General features: G+C 35.4%; 1 protein-coding gene across 1 annotated transcript in view; it reads left to right on the forward strand.

The window, feature by feature from the left end:
* RASA1 (RAS p21 protein activator 1) overlaps nucleotides 1-15155 on the forward strand; it is a 108855-nt gene that overhangs the window by 82588 nt on the left and 11112 nt on the right. The window contains exons 12-18 of the mRNA XM_060295986.2: nucleotides 5895-5982; nucleotides 8040-8117; nucleotides 9868-10025; nucleotides 10541-10617; nucleotides 11951-12123; nucleotides 12657-12816; nucleotides 13930-14072. Of these exons, the coding sequence (XP_060151969.1) occupies nucleotides 5895-5982; nucleotides 8040-8117; nucleotides 9868-10025; nucleotides 10541-10617; nucleotides 11951-12123; nucleotides 12657-12816; nucleotides 13930-14072 (877 nt within the window). The remainder of the gene's footprint in view (nucleotides 1-5894; nucleotides 5983-8039; nucleotides 8118-9867; nucleotides 10026-10540; nucleotides 10618-11950; nucleotides 12124-12656; nucleotides 12817-13929; nucleotides 14073-15155) is intronic.

Here is a 15155-nt window from a genome sequence, read left to right on the forward strand (position 1 = left end):
TATTCTGTTGTTTTTGAATGGAATGTCCTATAAATATCACTTAAGTCCATCTTGTTTAATGTATCATTTAAAGCTTGTGTGTTCTTATTTATTTTCATTTTGGATGATCTGTCCATTGGTGAAAGTGGGGTGTGAAAGTCCCCTACTATGATTGTGTTACTGTCGATTTTGCCTTTTATGGCTGTTAGTATTTGCCTTATGTTGAGGTGCTCCTATGTTGGGTGCATAAATATTTACCATTGTTATGTCTTCTTCATGGATTAATCCCTTGATCATTATGTAGTTTCCTTCTTTGTCTCTTCTAATAGTCTTTATTTTAAAGTCTATTTTCTCTGATATGAGAATTGCTACTCCAGCTTTCTTTTGATTTCCATTTGCATGGAATATCTTTTTCCATCCCCTCACTTTCCGTCTGTATGTGTCCCTAGGTCTGAAGTGGGTCTCTTGTAGACAGCATATATACAGGTCTTGTTTTTGTATCCATTCAGCCAGTCTATGTCTTTTGGTTGGAGCATTTAATCCATTTACATTTAAGGTAATTATCAATATGTATGTTCCTATTACCATTTTCTTGATTGTTTTGGGTCTGTTATTGTAGGTCTTTTCCTTCTTTTGTGTTTCTTGCCTAGAGAAGATCTTTTAGCATTTGTTGTAAAGCTGGTTTGGTGGTGCTGAACTCTGTCAGCTTTTGCTTGTCTGTAAAGGTTTTAATTTCTCCATTAAATCTGAATGAGATCCTTCCTGGGTAGAAGTAATCTTGGTTGTAGGTTTTTCCCGTTCATCATTTTAAATATGTCCTGCCAGTCCCTTCTGGCTTGCAGAGTTTCTGCTGAAAGATCAGCTGTTAACCTTATGGTGATTCCCTTGTGTGTTATTTGTTGTTTTCCCCTTGCTGTTTTTAATATTTTTTCTTTGTATTTAATTTTTGATAGTTTGATTAATATGTGTCTTGGCGTGTTTCTCCTTTGATTTATCCTGTATGGGACTCTCTGTGCTTCCTGGACTTGATTAACTATTTCCTTTCCCATATTAGGGAAGTTTTCAACTATAATCTCTTCAAATATTTTCTTAGTCCCTTTCTTTTCCTTTTCTTCTGGGACCCCTATAATTCGAATGTTGATGCATTTAATGTTGCCCCAGAGGTCTCTGAGACTGTCCTCAATTCTTTTTTCTTTATTCTGCTCTGCAGTAGTTATTTCCACTATTTTATCTTCCAGGTCACTTGTCCGTTTTTCTGCTTCAGTTACTCTGCTATTGATCCCTTCTAGAGAATTTTTAATTTCATTTATTGTGTTGTTGATCACTGTTTGTTTGCTCGTTAGTTCTTCTAGGTTCTTGTTAAGCGTTTCTTGTATTATCCATTCTGTTTCCAAGATTTTGGATCATCTTTACTATCATTATTCTGAGTTCTTATTCAGGTAGACTGCCTGTTTCCTCTTCATTTGTTAGGTCTGGTGGGTTTTTACCTTGCTCCTTCATCTGCTGTGTGTTTCTCTGTCTTCTCATTTTGCTTATTAACTTACTGTGTTTCGGGTCTCCTTTTCGCAGGCTGCAGGTTCGTAGTTCACGTTGTTTTTGGTGTCTGTCCCCAGTGGCTAAGGTTGGTTCAGTGGGTTGTGTAGGCTTCCTGGTGGAGGGGACTAGTGCCTGTGTTCTGGTGGATGAGGCTGGATCTTGTCTTTCTGATGGGCAGGTCCACGTCTGGTGGTGTGTTTTGCGGCGTCTGTGGCCTTGTTGTGATTTTCGGCAGGTCTGTGCTATTGGGTAGGGTTGTGTTTATGTCTTGCTAGTTGTTTGGCATAGGGTGTCCAGCACTGGTGCTTGCTCGTCATTGAGTGGAGGTGGGTCTTGGCGTTGAGATGGAGATCTCTGGGAGATTTTCACCGTTTGATATTATGGACCAACGTCCTGAACTTGGCTCTCCCACCTCAGCGGCACAGCCCTGACGCCTGGCTGGAGCACCAAGAGCCTGTCATCCACATGGCTGAGAATAAAAGGGAGATAAAAAAGAAAGAAAGAAGAAGATAAAATAGTTATTAAAATAAATAAAAAATAATTAAAAATTTTTTTAAAGTAATTAAAAGAAAAAAAGAAGAGAGCAACCAAAACAAATTCATCAATGATAACAAGCACTAAAAACTATAACAACAACAAAAAATACCAGACAGAACCCTAGGACAAATGGTAAAAGCAAATCTATACAGACAAAATCACACACAGAAGCTACACATACACTCTCACAAAAAAAGAAAAAGGGAAAAAAATATATATATCATTGCTCCCAAAGTCCACCTCCTCAATTTGGGATGATTCGTTGTCTATTCATGTATTCCACAGATGCAGGGTACATCAAGTTGATTGTGGAGATTTAATCCGCTGCTTCTGAGGATGCTGGGAGAGATTTCCCTTTCTTTTCTTTGTTGGCACAGTCCTGGGGTTCAGCTTTGGGTTTGGCCCCGCCTCTGCGTGTAGGTTGCCTGAGGGCATCTGTTCTTCGCTCAGACGGGACGGGGTTAAAGAAGCACCTCATTTGGAGGCTCTAGCTAACTCAGGCCATGGCAAGGGAGGGGTATGGAGTTCGGGGTGAGCCTGTGGCGGCGGAGGCCAGCATGACGCTGCACCAGCCTGAGGTGTGCCATGTGTTCTCCCAGGGAAGTTGTCCCTGGATCACGGGACCCTGGCAGTGGCTGGCTGTACAGGCTTCTGGGAGGGGAGGTGTGAATAGTGGACTGTGCTTGCACACAGGCTTCTTGGTGGCTGCATCAGCAGCCTTAATGTCTCATGCCCGTCTCTGGGGTCCACGCTGTTAGCCGCGGCTCATGCCCATCTCTGGAGCTCCTTTAAGTGGTGCTCTTAATCCCCTCTCCTCACGCAGCAGGAAACAAAGAGGCAAGAAAAAGTCTCTTGCCTTTTCGGCAGCTCCAGACTTTTTCCCGGATTCCCTCCCGGCTAGGTGTGGTGCAGTAGCCCCCTTCAGGCTGTGTTCACGCAGCCAACCCCAGTCCTCTCCCTGCGATCCAACCGAAGCCCGAGACTCAGCTCCCAGCCCCTGCCCATCCTGGTGGGTGAGCAGACAAGCTTCGGGGGCTGGTGAGTGCTGGTCAGCACTGATCCTCTGTGCGGGAATCTCTCCGCCTTGCCCTCCGCACCCCTGTTGCTGCGCTCTCCTCCGTGGCTCCGAAGCTTCCCCCCTCCGCCACCCGCAGTCTCTGCCCGCGAAGGGGCTCCTAGTGTGTGGAAACCTTTGCTTTGCTTCTTCATAGCTCCCTCCCACTGGTGCAGGTCCTGTCCCTATTCTTTTGTCTGTTTTTTCTTTTTGCTTTGGCCCTACTCAGGTACTTGGGGAGTTTTTTACCTTTTGGGAAGTCTGAGGTCTCTGCCAGCGTTCAGTAGGTGTTCTGTAGGAGTTGTTCCACATGTAGATGTATTTCTGATGTATTTGTGAGGAGGAAGGTGATCTCCATGTCTTACTCTTCTGCCATCTTGAAGCTCCTCCCTGCTTTACTTTAAATATAAACGATTTCAGAAGCACAAGTTTGAAGACATTGAATCATACAGAGTTATTACTGTAGTGAATATTTATGTGGGAATTTCATACCTGTATCTTTTCTTAGGCTGAATCTTTTACTGTGGCAGTATTTATTGTTTTATCTATGTTTAGGATGAATATTAAATTTTAGGTTGGTAATTACTTTCTTTCAGCATTTTAAAGATTTTCTACTTTTCAACATTTTGTCATTCTGTTTCTCTTTTAGAGATAATGTATCTTTTTTCCTTCACGATGTACTGTATTTCATCTTTCTCTGAAAGCTTTTTCCTTTCCTTAGATTTTCAAAAGTTAAACCAAATATGCCTACTGTAAAAATATATATTTTTTAAATGTATCTTAATGTTTGTAGAGCTTCTTCAATCTGAGACCTGATGTCTGTTGTCAGTTTTGGAAAATTCTTCATTAGTATCCCTTTAAACAGTTCTACTGCCACATTCTCTTTAATCTTCTGGGACTCATGTTACATGTTATATTCCTTTTACTATGTCCCATGTGTCTATTAAACGGTTTTCTATGTTTCTTATAATTTTTTTCCTCTCTGTGCCTCAGGCTGGATGTTTTCTTCTGATTTGCCTTCAGCTCACAAATCTATTCTTCTGTAGTTAAATGTGTTTGTTGAGGTCTTAATTTTATTTATTACTTTTGCCACTTTAGAATTTGTGTTCTAAATTGTTAGAACACTTGTTCTAAATATCTAGTTATGTGGCAGAATTCTCTATTTTGTTATTTTTTTTAAGCACTTTAATTACAGATAGTTGAAAGTTGTATCTGTCCTCAATATCTGGATCATATGTAGGTCTTTGTCTGTTTTTCTTTTGGCTTTTCAGTCATTTGATCCTGATTCCTGTAATGTCTACTTATGTTTGACTGAATAGTGGATACAGTGTATGAAAAACTGTGGAAGCTATGGATAATGTTATTGTCTCCAGAAAGGACTGTTCTTTTGCCAGATAAGTTAGAGTAGGGTTAGTTCATATTGATCCCCTCAGGAATCAATTGGAGGTATCGGTGAAGGCTATACTGCTTCTGGTTTGCTCTTATTCTGAAGGCATAGCTCTTCAGGGGTCTCAACTGAAAGCTTTCTCTTTTAAAGGCCCTGAACTCATTTGTCTCTCCCAGCACTGTGAAACTGAATGTGCTTTGTTAGCTTTTTAGCCTCTTAGATGCTGTTTTCTGCTTATTGCCCCAGAGTCCTGCCCTACACGGTTTAGGAATTGGCAAACACCTTGAAAAGAAAAGCTGTGGAGAATGTCAGTCTCACCTCACTATGATCTTGGTCCCTTCAGTCTGAGCTGCTTGTTCTCCAGTGACTTCAAACAGTTGTGTTTTGTTTGGTTTACATTTTATCCTGCCAGGAGGGTTAGTCTGGTACAAACCACTTTCAGAATCAGAAGTTTTCAGTTGACATATTCCATTGTTTTATGGTATTCTCAAAGCATTGAAGAGATGGTTTTATCTTTAATAAATGTTAAGCTTGTACTCTGGATACTTTGCTATGACCTTCTAACACTGAAGTGTAAGATATACTCTTTGGTTAAAGCAAGAAATAGAAATAATATTTATTGAATTTCAAAAACTTGAAGGCCCTTATTAAACATTTTATAAACATTTTCAAATCTAGTTGGAAAGGCAGCACATCTTCAAAAAAGATATAAGCTACTATCTAATATTGTACTTACATGTCAAATGAATTATACCACACTGCATACTATAGGAAGATAAGAACTAATATTTATTGCACACCACTGTTAGGTCATTTGATCCTCAGAATAAGCTGATGTTTCCATTAAAATGGAATGAGGAAAAACAGCCAGTTGTAAAAAAAAATTTGAAAATAGGTAAAATTATAAAGAAGAACATTAAAATCACCCACAATCTACTGAGAGATAACCATTAAGAACATTTTAGGCCTAAAGAACATGTCTAGTCTTTTCCCAGTACATATAAATGTATATTATATATCATCCTGAAGCACTGAGTTTAGTAATATTTTATTTGCTTTAAAGTCTTTAAATTAGCTATATGCAATTCTAGCACTCCTGCTTCAATTTTATTGTAACTTTTCTATTTCTAATGCCTTTTAAAATTAATCTACACAGTACTGTGAAATATTTTTAAACTTTGATAGTTTGATAAAATTTCAATAGTGCAGACAAAAACCTTTCTAAAATATATGCAGCTGACATTTTCTTTTTAGTAATCTAGTACAATGGATTATTATTTCTCTAAATTAAGAATTTTGTTAAGTTTATATAAATTACATAATTGTATTGTGATTTTTTTTCTTAAGTTAGTGTAAAGTTGGTATGTTAAACTTCCTAATAACTTTGTTTGTATTTTAAAGGCCAAACTGTTTTCAGATAGTGGTTCAGCACTTTAGTGAAGAACATTACATCTTCTACTTTGCAGGAGAAACTCCAGAACAAGCAGAGGTAAGTTAACTGGTTTTTCAACTACTGTCAACTTTATTCAGCTCTTGTTTTCTTTTTTAACTGGAATAGAAAGCTGTTGCATTTTAAGATAATGTGATAAAAAGGATGCCTGAAATCTAATTATGTTTTATTTTAAGGAATGAGAAGCTTTCATGTGTAAAAAAATTTTTTTTGAAAGAAATGCAGAAAAACACAGTGTAGGGTTATTAGGAAAACTCCATTTTAAATTGACCTTTAAATGGGCTATGATGTTGAGTCCAACTGAGAATGTTCATTGAAAATTCTCTGCAAAAAGGTTATATTCTAAGTACAGTCAAAAAGGTAAGCCAGTTAGTTTTGCTAATAAGCATTGTTGTTATTCACTGGTTGAACTGTGTCTAAAAATAGAAATTCAGTCATCACAAGGAAAAAATTTTGAGGAATTTTCTGTTTTTCTCTAAGTCTAGATATAATGTTTACTTTCAGCACTAGCCATTGATCCATGTGCAATGCCCTTATTAAAACTTTTATTAAGTTTTAAGTAATGCTGTGAAGAAACTTTTTTTAAAAATCTCCTTTTAAAAGTACTTTGATTTCTTTGAACCATAATATTTCTGGGGTGTTTAAAGGTATTTTGTAGAAATATGGCTATATTTCTTCTGCTTATACTCTATGGAAGGAACCCGAAGGTAGTTTAGAGGTGAAAGAAAGTGACTTTGTTGAAAAAAAAGAAGATAATTTGCCAACCCTGGATATGAGGCAAATGCTCCTAAAACTCTGGATCCTGGCATGGGCCCCTGACTCATAAATTATGAAAATATCTTAGGGTGTAGAATAAATTTGATGAATGAGCCATTGTGTTTTATGGCTTATAATTGAATATCATTTTTCCATCATGGAAAAATATCTCAATTGAATACTCATTATTAACTTATAATACACATAAAACCTTGTTTTGTGGGTATGTAGCCCTAATTTGCAAAAATAGGGCTCATAGTATTTTGCTGTTTGACTTTTTTTTTTAATGTTAGATATTGAGTTAGAAAAGAAACTTAAACTTGAGTATCCTATCTTCCAGTTATTTTATCATGTTCTTTCTAAAGATGTGTTTAACTTACATACCTGGATGACATTTCAATGTGTTTTGCATGCCTCACATAAATATAACATTATCTTATTGGATTTATCTATATACTCTCTCCATATTCTGTTTCCATATATCCCTTAAAGTTCAAAAATACCACTGATCATCCCAGTTTTTTATTACTTTGGTGGCCTGTGGTATCTCTGGTTATTGTCTTCTCTTTCTGAAAGCTACGGTAATTGATTTAGTCTTAAGTTTGCTCCATTAAAAGACGTTCTCTAAACACTGACAGAGTTCAGATTCATTGAAATAGCCAACAAACTAAAGACCTAATTGAGTGAAACAGTAGTACAGAGCTTTCTAGAAACATGTATGCCAAATAAAATATTTAGATTTATTTTTGGTAAACCTAAAATTGTTCTCTCCTTTCTCCAGAGTACTAGATCATTAAACATTTTAGAATATAGCTGCAACTTAATATTAGGCTGAAATATTGTTTTAAATATGTTATATTTAAAAGGCTTATAAATCACCCAGACCCTCTTATACATTTCTACCTATATCATGGTCTAAGGTAAAGATTAGAATGTTTGTCATCAAATCAGTCATCACATTATCAACTGGTTTTGCAGTCAGCCTTCCTTTCACAAAATGTATCAAGTTCAGTTCTGCTTTAGGGTCCCTCAAGTTTAACTGCTTAAATATATGTAAATTTATTTTCTGACTAATAAATTATCACTCATTGGTACTTAAGATTAATATAGAGATGCTACGATAATACAATCAATATTTTACAGAATTATAATTGTTTTGGTCACTGTTTTATTTTGTTGGAGCACCGATGTATTTAAAGCACAGGATACTCTGAGTTTAGAAATGGCAGTCTAGAGAAGGAAGGAACTATTGAATTTGGGGAAAAAACCCAAACTGTTGATTGGAAACTGCATAAACTATTGTATACTATATTTCTTTGAAATGCTGTTATTTTTTGTAGGACTGGATGAAAGGTCTGCAGGCATTTTGCAATCTACGGAAAAGTAGTCCAGGGACAGCTAATAAACGCCTGCGTCAGGTGAAACTTGATTTTCTTTGATTTGTGATTGTCACAAATTTGTGATTGTATTTTGCTTTATCAGTTTGCTCTTTATTTTTATTTCTCTATGACCTATTTTGGGCAACATTTCAAACACTTTAGAATTCTTGAGGGGTGAATCTTGTCAGGCATTTTAAAGCCATGCTCCCACTTGCTTCAGCAGCAGGAGAAATAGTTACTTCTTTATGAAAGAGAATATTCTTTATATACTTGCTGGATACTTAGCCCATAATGCCATCTTTTGAATACATATCAAGGACTTTTTTTCTTCCACTTAAAGTAACAATACCAAGCCAACAACAACAGAAACTATTCTGTTCGGCCCTATTATTATTATTTTTCTTCTTCAAAAAATTATTTTGGCCTGTGTCAGAAAGGTACTTACTGAAAAAATCATCTGACTGAAAGTACTAATCCTGGTAAACTTTAGGGTTTTTCATTTTATAGTAATTGCTTTTGAAACCTATTACATAACTTATGGGTAGTATCCTGTCTTATTTGAAACCTTCACATGCCTGCATGTTCATTTATGGAGAGTTAAGCTAGGCTTTCTCTTTCGTTCTATGTATGTAAACTCAACTTTATATCCTCCATTTCTTTGCTTTTTTCTTTTAGTTATCCCCAGATAATTGGAAAAAGTTAGGTAAATTTAATATTCTTGGAGTTTTGAGGAAAGTTTCTTTTTTGTACAGTATTTACTAAAGTGACTCTTGTTTTACTTATGGGAATTTCCAATAAGCTTGGTGAATTTAACATACTGTTCTATTGGAAGTGGATAAATGGTTATTATTTAGATGACTGAAAGTTTTATTCCCTGTAACCAGAAGTCTGATACTTTCCCCAGGGACATTTAATTATATGCATAATCACTGTGTTCTCAAAGCATGTTTTAACATTTTGAAAGCTATGGAAAATCAGATTCAATTTTTGTAGATTGTATCTTGTGAGAAATTTCAGGCATGAAATTATTATTTGTAGGTATAATAGTATATAATCATAATGATATAATAGCTAACAATGTCTTGAGCCCTTTTTATGTGCCAGGTACTCTGCTTGTGCTTTTATACATATCATTTCTAATCTTCACAACAACTTGCAGTGTAGACTTTATGCTAATTTTATATCTGAGGAAGCTGGGGCTCATAGAAACTGACTTGTGCAAGGCCACACAAGTAGTACGTGGCAAGAGGGAAAGAGAACCTGACACTAGAAGATAGATGGTTTAAGTTTTGCATCAAAACTGAAAAATAACTTCACTTCTTTGGATCTGTATCCTTTTCTGTAAAATGAGAAGGTAGAATCAATATTTTAAAAATATTTTCTAGCTGTGGAACTCTGTATAGAAAGAAAATCTTCCAGATGAGCATTATATAGCATGTTAGATTTTGATTTGGGTGGTAAGAGTTATTTACTTAAATTAATAAAGAATCCTCAAAAAAAAAAAAAGAATCCTCTTCTCAACTTCATTTTCTCTGAACCATTGTTTTATAGCAGAAAAGGTGTATTTCATTATTTTTGCAGGAATGTAATTGGAGGAATAACTTGTAAAATACAATTGTATTTTTTTTTAAGTGGGAAGAATTTATTAAAAGGGAAAATATAACTGAAGGTCATGTTTTCTGAAAAAAGGGGAAAATAAGTCACTATTTTGGGTTTTTATAATAATTGCCTTTGAAACCTAATGCATAATTCTTGAAATCTGGGGTAACGATTTCTGTGTTTTCTTTAGGTCAGCAGTCTTGTTCTACATATTGAAGAAGCCCATAAACTCCCAGTAAAACATTTTACTAATCCATATTGTAACATCTACCTGAATAGTGTCCAGGTAGCAAAAACTCATGCAAGGGAAGGGCAAAACCCTGTATGGTCAGAAGAGTTTGTCTTTGAGTAAGTCTTATTTTATCATTACATTAGATGATTTTCTTTTGCTGTAATGCATTTTCTTTCCTTTTTTTAATTTTTTTTTTTTAACTCTGTATCTAAATCAATTAGAACACGGTGCCAAGCTCAGGCATTTTAATAATACACACTTTTTTTTATTCTATTGTATTTGTTCACTTTTACTAGTAAAGTGCTATGTCCTTGGTTTTTCACCCAGTTATTAATATGAATTACCATTACTGATGAATCCAAAAACATTTACTAACATACACAGACAAAATGTTTACAAGGGTTTCCAGGATTTACTCCAGGAAGTTAAAGTTAGAGAGTAGGGAAAGTGTAATTTGCTTGTCTGTATTCCTGTGTACCAAATAATAAAACATGTTTTGAATCTACTTTTAAATCTAGCACTTTCAGCTGGGTTAGCAGCAGAAATAGGGGGTTTATTCAATACTAATAAAGGAATTAGATAGTTTTATGCCAGGACATTTTCTTAATTCTTTTTCTCCTTGCTGCTTTAGTGATCTTCCTCCTGACATCAACAGATTTGAAATAACTCTTAGCAATAAAACGAAGAAAAGCAAAGATCCTGATATCTGTAAGTTGACACAGAAATTTCTAAAGTGAAAAAGCATGTTTTATATACTTTGGAAATTCATAATGAAGTATAGTCTAAAATGGAAATTAAAAAGGTGTGTAAGCAGTGTAACTTGAGATAGCTTCTTTTTATACTTCTACAAGTATTGATTGCTGTATCTAAAAAAGAAAGAGACCAAAAAGGCTAAATTGTATATACTGTAAACTTAAGCCCTTAGGATTAAAGTAGGATCTGCTCACCCTCCCTCCACAACGTATAGGAGGAAAAAGAAAACAGTAACAGTGGTCATCTTTCTGTGGTGCTTCCTTATCCCTTCTTCCTACTTTTTAAGTTTCTCCTACTTTCCTATACTTTGCATGTAAATGAAAAAAAGCACTCTGTTAAATTTTTTTCTTTAAACTAGATTACACTGCTCACTTCTGGTAGTCAGTACTGGTTCTCAGCAGCACAACTTTTCCCAGTATGTTTCTGAAACAGGTGGCAATGGGATTTAGCAATTCACACCAGAGTGAATTAGGTTAATCCTTAAATACCTTCTTAAAAATCAGGCTTAGGGGGAAAAAAATGTGATATGTGTTAACAGAATCAAAGCCTGAATTTTTCACTATAAATATATTTATTCTGTAATTTCTGTACTACTATTAAAATGCTTAACATTTTTAGTGGTCCCCCATTATTTTTAAGATAAAAATCTAACCCCCTAGCAATGATACACAAGAAAGGCTCTTTCCTGATCCACTCCTCCCCACTCTTACTTTCACTGTGGAATCTTTTGTATATCCTTCTCTCCAGCTACACCAGCTTTCTTATAGCTCTTAAATTGTCCATGGATTTTTAAAACCATCCACCATACCTTCTGTTCAGACTGCACACACACTCTTCTTTTCTGTTTCTACTTAGCTACACTTCCAGATCCTGTTACAAGTCAGCTTAAGGGGGTACCTGTTTGGAATGGATGTTTAACCTCCACAGAATGAATTAGACATTATTTCTCTGTACTTCATTAGCATACACCACTTTACAGCGCTTAGCATGGGGTATCATAATTGATTTCTTGCCTCCTTGGCTAGACTGTTACCTCCATGCAAGTCAGAGACTGTATCTTTATCATGTCTGTATGCTACATCCCTGCCTATCAGAGAGTCTGGCACATAGTAGGCATTCAGTAAATGAATGAAGTAAGCATTTAGTATTAAATTTATGATCTTACTGAAAAATCCTTTAATAAAAAGCATTTAACACTATAGATAAGATAGAACATTAGGAAAATTTGTGTGACTAATTACAGTGTCATCTTTTTAGACAGTAATCATTTGATATTTTTCTGTCACAGTATTTATGCGCTGCCAGTTGAGCCGGCTGCAGAAAGGGCATGCCACAGATGAATGGTTTTTGCTCAGCTCCCATATACCATTGAAAGGTATTGAGCCAGGATCCCTGCGCGTCCGAGCACGATATTCTATGGAAAAAATCATGCCAGAAGAAGAGTACAGCGAATTTAAAGAGGTATTAAAGTTACTTACCAGTCCAATTATTTTTAAAGGCATTAAGAAAAATAATTAACTTTTTTTCCCCCCAGCATCCCTACTGGAGTGTAATTGCTCCACAATGCTGTGTTAGTCTCTACCGTACAACAAAGTGAATCAGCCACACGCACACATATATCCCCATATCTCCTCCCTCTTGCGTCTCCCTCCCTCCCATCCTCCCTATCCCACCCCTCTAGGTGGTCACAAAGCACCGAGCTGATCTCCCTGTGCTATGTGCTGCTTCCCACCATACCCATTGAGTTAAATATAGTAATTTCATAGTTTAGTGGCACAGTGACAGGCAGAGAAGGTTGAAAAGCCTTGCAACAGTATGACATTGCTTTGAAGAGACTATAAATATGTAGGTTACAAACTCATTGTTTTTAATAAATTTATTCAGTAGAACATATTCCTAAATGTATACATACAGAAGAACGTATTTCCTGTTAATGTTACTGAGAATGTTTAATGCTGTGTACTTTCAACAATCTTTCTTGATGTCATTTTTAGCTTATACTGCAAAAGGAGCTTCACGTAGTCTATGCTTTATCACATGTATGTGGACAGGACCGAACACTACTGGCTAGCATCCTACTGAGGATTTTTCTTCATGAAAGGCTTGAATCGTTGTTGTTATGTACACTAAATGACAGAGAAATAAGCATGGAAGGTACAGTATGGATGTGTTATGTGATACTTTTAAAAACTGGTTAATGATTAGATTTTATATATCAAGTATATATGTACTCTATCTTAGAACATATTAAATAGTTAAATCATTTTACAAAGTTACTTAGTTTTTCATTCATTAAAAATTACAGTTGGAATGTCATGTCTGATTCTTAGGCTGGCTAATATGGGGGGGGTATTATCTCTAATACAACTTTCTGTCATGGCAAATTAGAAGCTGTAAGAAAGTGACTTCCGTGTCCAGATCAATAGCTCATACTGCTTGGTTATTAAGAATAGTTTGGTATGCTTACCATGTTCTCTTGTTTGTTTTTTGCTTATAAATTCATTGCACAGAAGTTGGGTGTTAGCTGCATTTTATTTCTGCCTTCTATAGGTAGGTAGTTTCCAGGCAATTTAGCTGGACCCACAGTAGTTTGTAACAGCTTATAAATATGTCAGCATAACCCATTTCAAACCAGCCCTTTGACTCAATAACAGTACTTGCTTCTAGGTTCCCCAAATAAACTGTAAAATCTAAAACTATTTCCTTCTGATCATAGAAAATATAAAAATATATAGATTTGTCAGGAAAGATAAAGTGGTGGTACATATTTTACACTGAGATTGTCTTTTCTGGCAATATTTGTGTTTTTTTAGGATTTTATTAAAAGTCATGAATACCCATATTTTAGGCAAATAAGTTAATTTATACGGGGGTTTTAAGTGACATTCTTGTTTGTAAATTAACTCAGATTTTTTAAAGCGTGGGCTCAGTGGACAGCAAAGGTGGATTCTGGTCCTAGTTTTGTCACTATTTGGCTCTTTAGTCTTAGATAAGTCATATAACCATCCAGAACCTTTGTTCATATAATATGGCAGTGTTAATTCTTTCTCCTGTTTATGATCTAATGAAGTGAAGGAATAGAAAGTCTTTTGAAGAGTTAAGTTTATAGGAATATAGGATGTCATTATCAATATTTAATGCTACATGCAAATAAACATAAAGAGCTATAATTATTTGAGGAAAAAATGAATTCATTTATTTTCCAATTTGATTCACATTAGTACAATCCTTTACAGATAATTTTTTAATATATATATATTTATGTAGATGAAGCCACTACCCTATTTCGAGCTACAACACTTGCGAGTACCTTGATGGAGCAGTATATGAAAGCCACTGCTACACAATTTGTTCATCACGCTTTGAAAGACTGTATCTTAAAGATAATGGAAAGCAAGCAGTCTTGCGAGGTGAGTATTGCAGCAAAGAGCATATTTTAATAGGTAATGCTTTATAGCTAACTGCACTTCAAGGCAAATATATTAGCTGTCTGAAACTGTTCATCAAAACAGTTATACCTTTTGTAATACGTTTAGAAAAATGTTATGCAAAACAGACTTTTCAAAAAGATGTACTTTATTTGGAGATTAAAAACCTCGAATTGCACCAGAAATACATGAAAGTACTCCTGCTGTACTAATGATAAAAGTGTATGCTACTTTCAGAAAGTGTGCAAACATAAATTGAAGTTATTGTTAGAGATTTCTGTTGTGTAAGTTCTATGTGACACTTGCTAATAACATCTAGGTTTCTCCTCAAAGGTTTTTTTGAAGTGGGGGTGGTGGTGGGAGGGTCAGAGGTACAAGATAACCCCCTCAAAAGCAAATAAAAACATCCTTTTAGATTATTGAGGCTTCAGTGTAAACTCATAACAAACCATTAAGAAAAGGAGTAGAATCTCATGTATATGGCTATTCCATCATTTTATTTTGAAGGCAGAGCAACTATAGAAGGAGGATATTAAATATATCTTTTATGTCTGATACAAAATAAAGGAACTGCTTTTGATAATGTATACTGGGAACACTCAAAATGTTAATTCTGCACCAAGTTGTCAATTTTTACTAATTAACTTAAGAGGAAGAAATGGATAATTTAGTGTTGGAAACCTGGGGTTAACACCATAGTTGGTCTAATAAGTGTAAAGGATACAGAAATGCAGCAAGTCTGCAGAAAGTCTCTGGACGTTAAATCCAGGCTAGGGAATTTAGATTCCTATAGATAAATTCTCTCCATTAATTCTAGATAAGAATTCTTAGATTTTAGAAGTTACTGGAAAGTTTTTAGAAGGGTTCATGATGCTGCCTCTGAGGCATTTGGTATTTTATTAGTCATTTAGAAGTCTTATCTCATTCAGAAAAACCTTTCTATTTTAATCAGCTTTTTTCCTCAAATAAATAGATTTAAGATAGGTTTTATAATAATATACGGTGATCTTTCTTTCCAATTAAATACTTCTGGTATATTTGTGCATGTGGCCACTGAAGCTGGGA

This window comes from Globicephala melas, chromosome 3 (assembly GCF_963455315.2).
Source record: "Globicephala melas chromosome 3, mGloMel1.2, whole genome shotgun sequence".
Taxonomy (NCBI): domain Eukaryota; kingdom Metazoa; phylum Chordata; class Mammalia; order Artiodactyla; family Delphinidae; genus Globicephala; species Globicephala melas.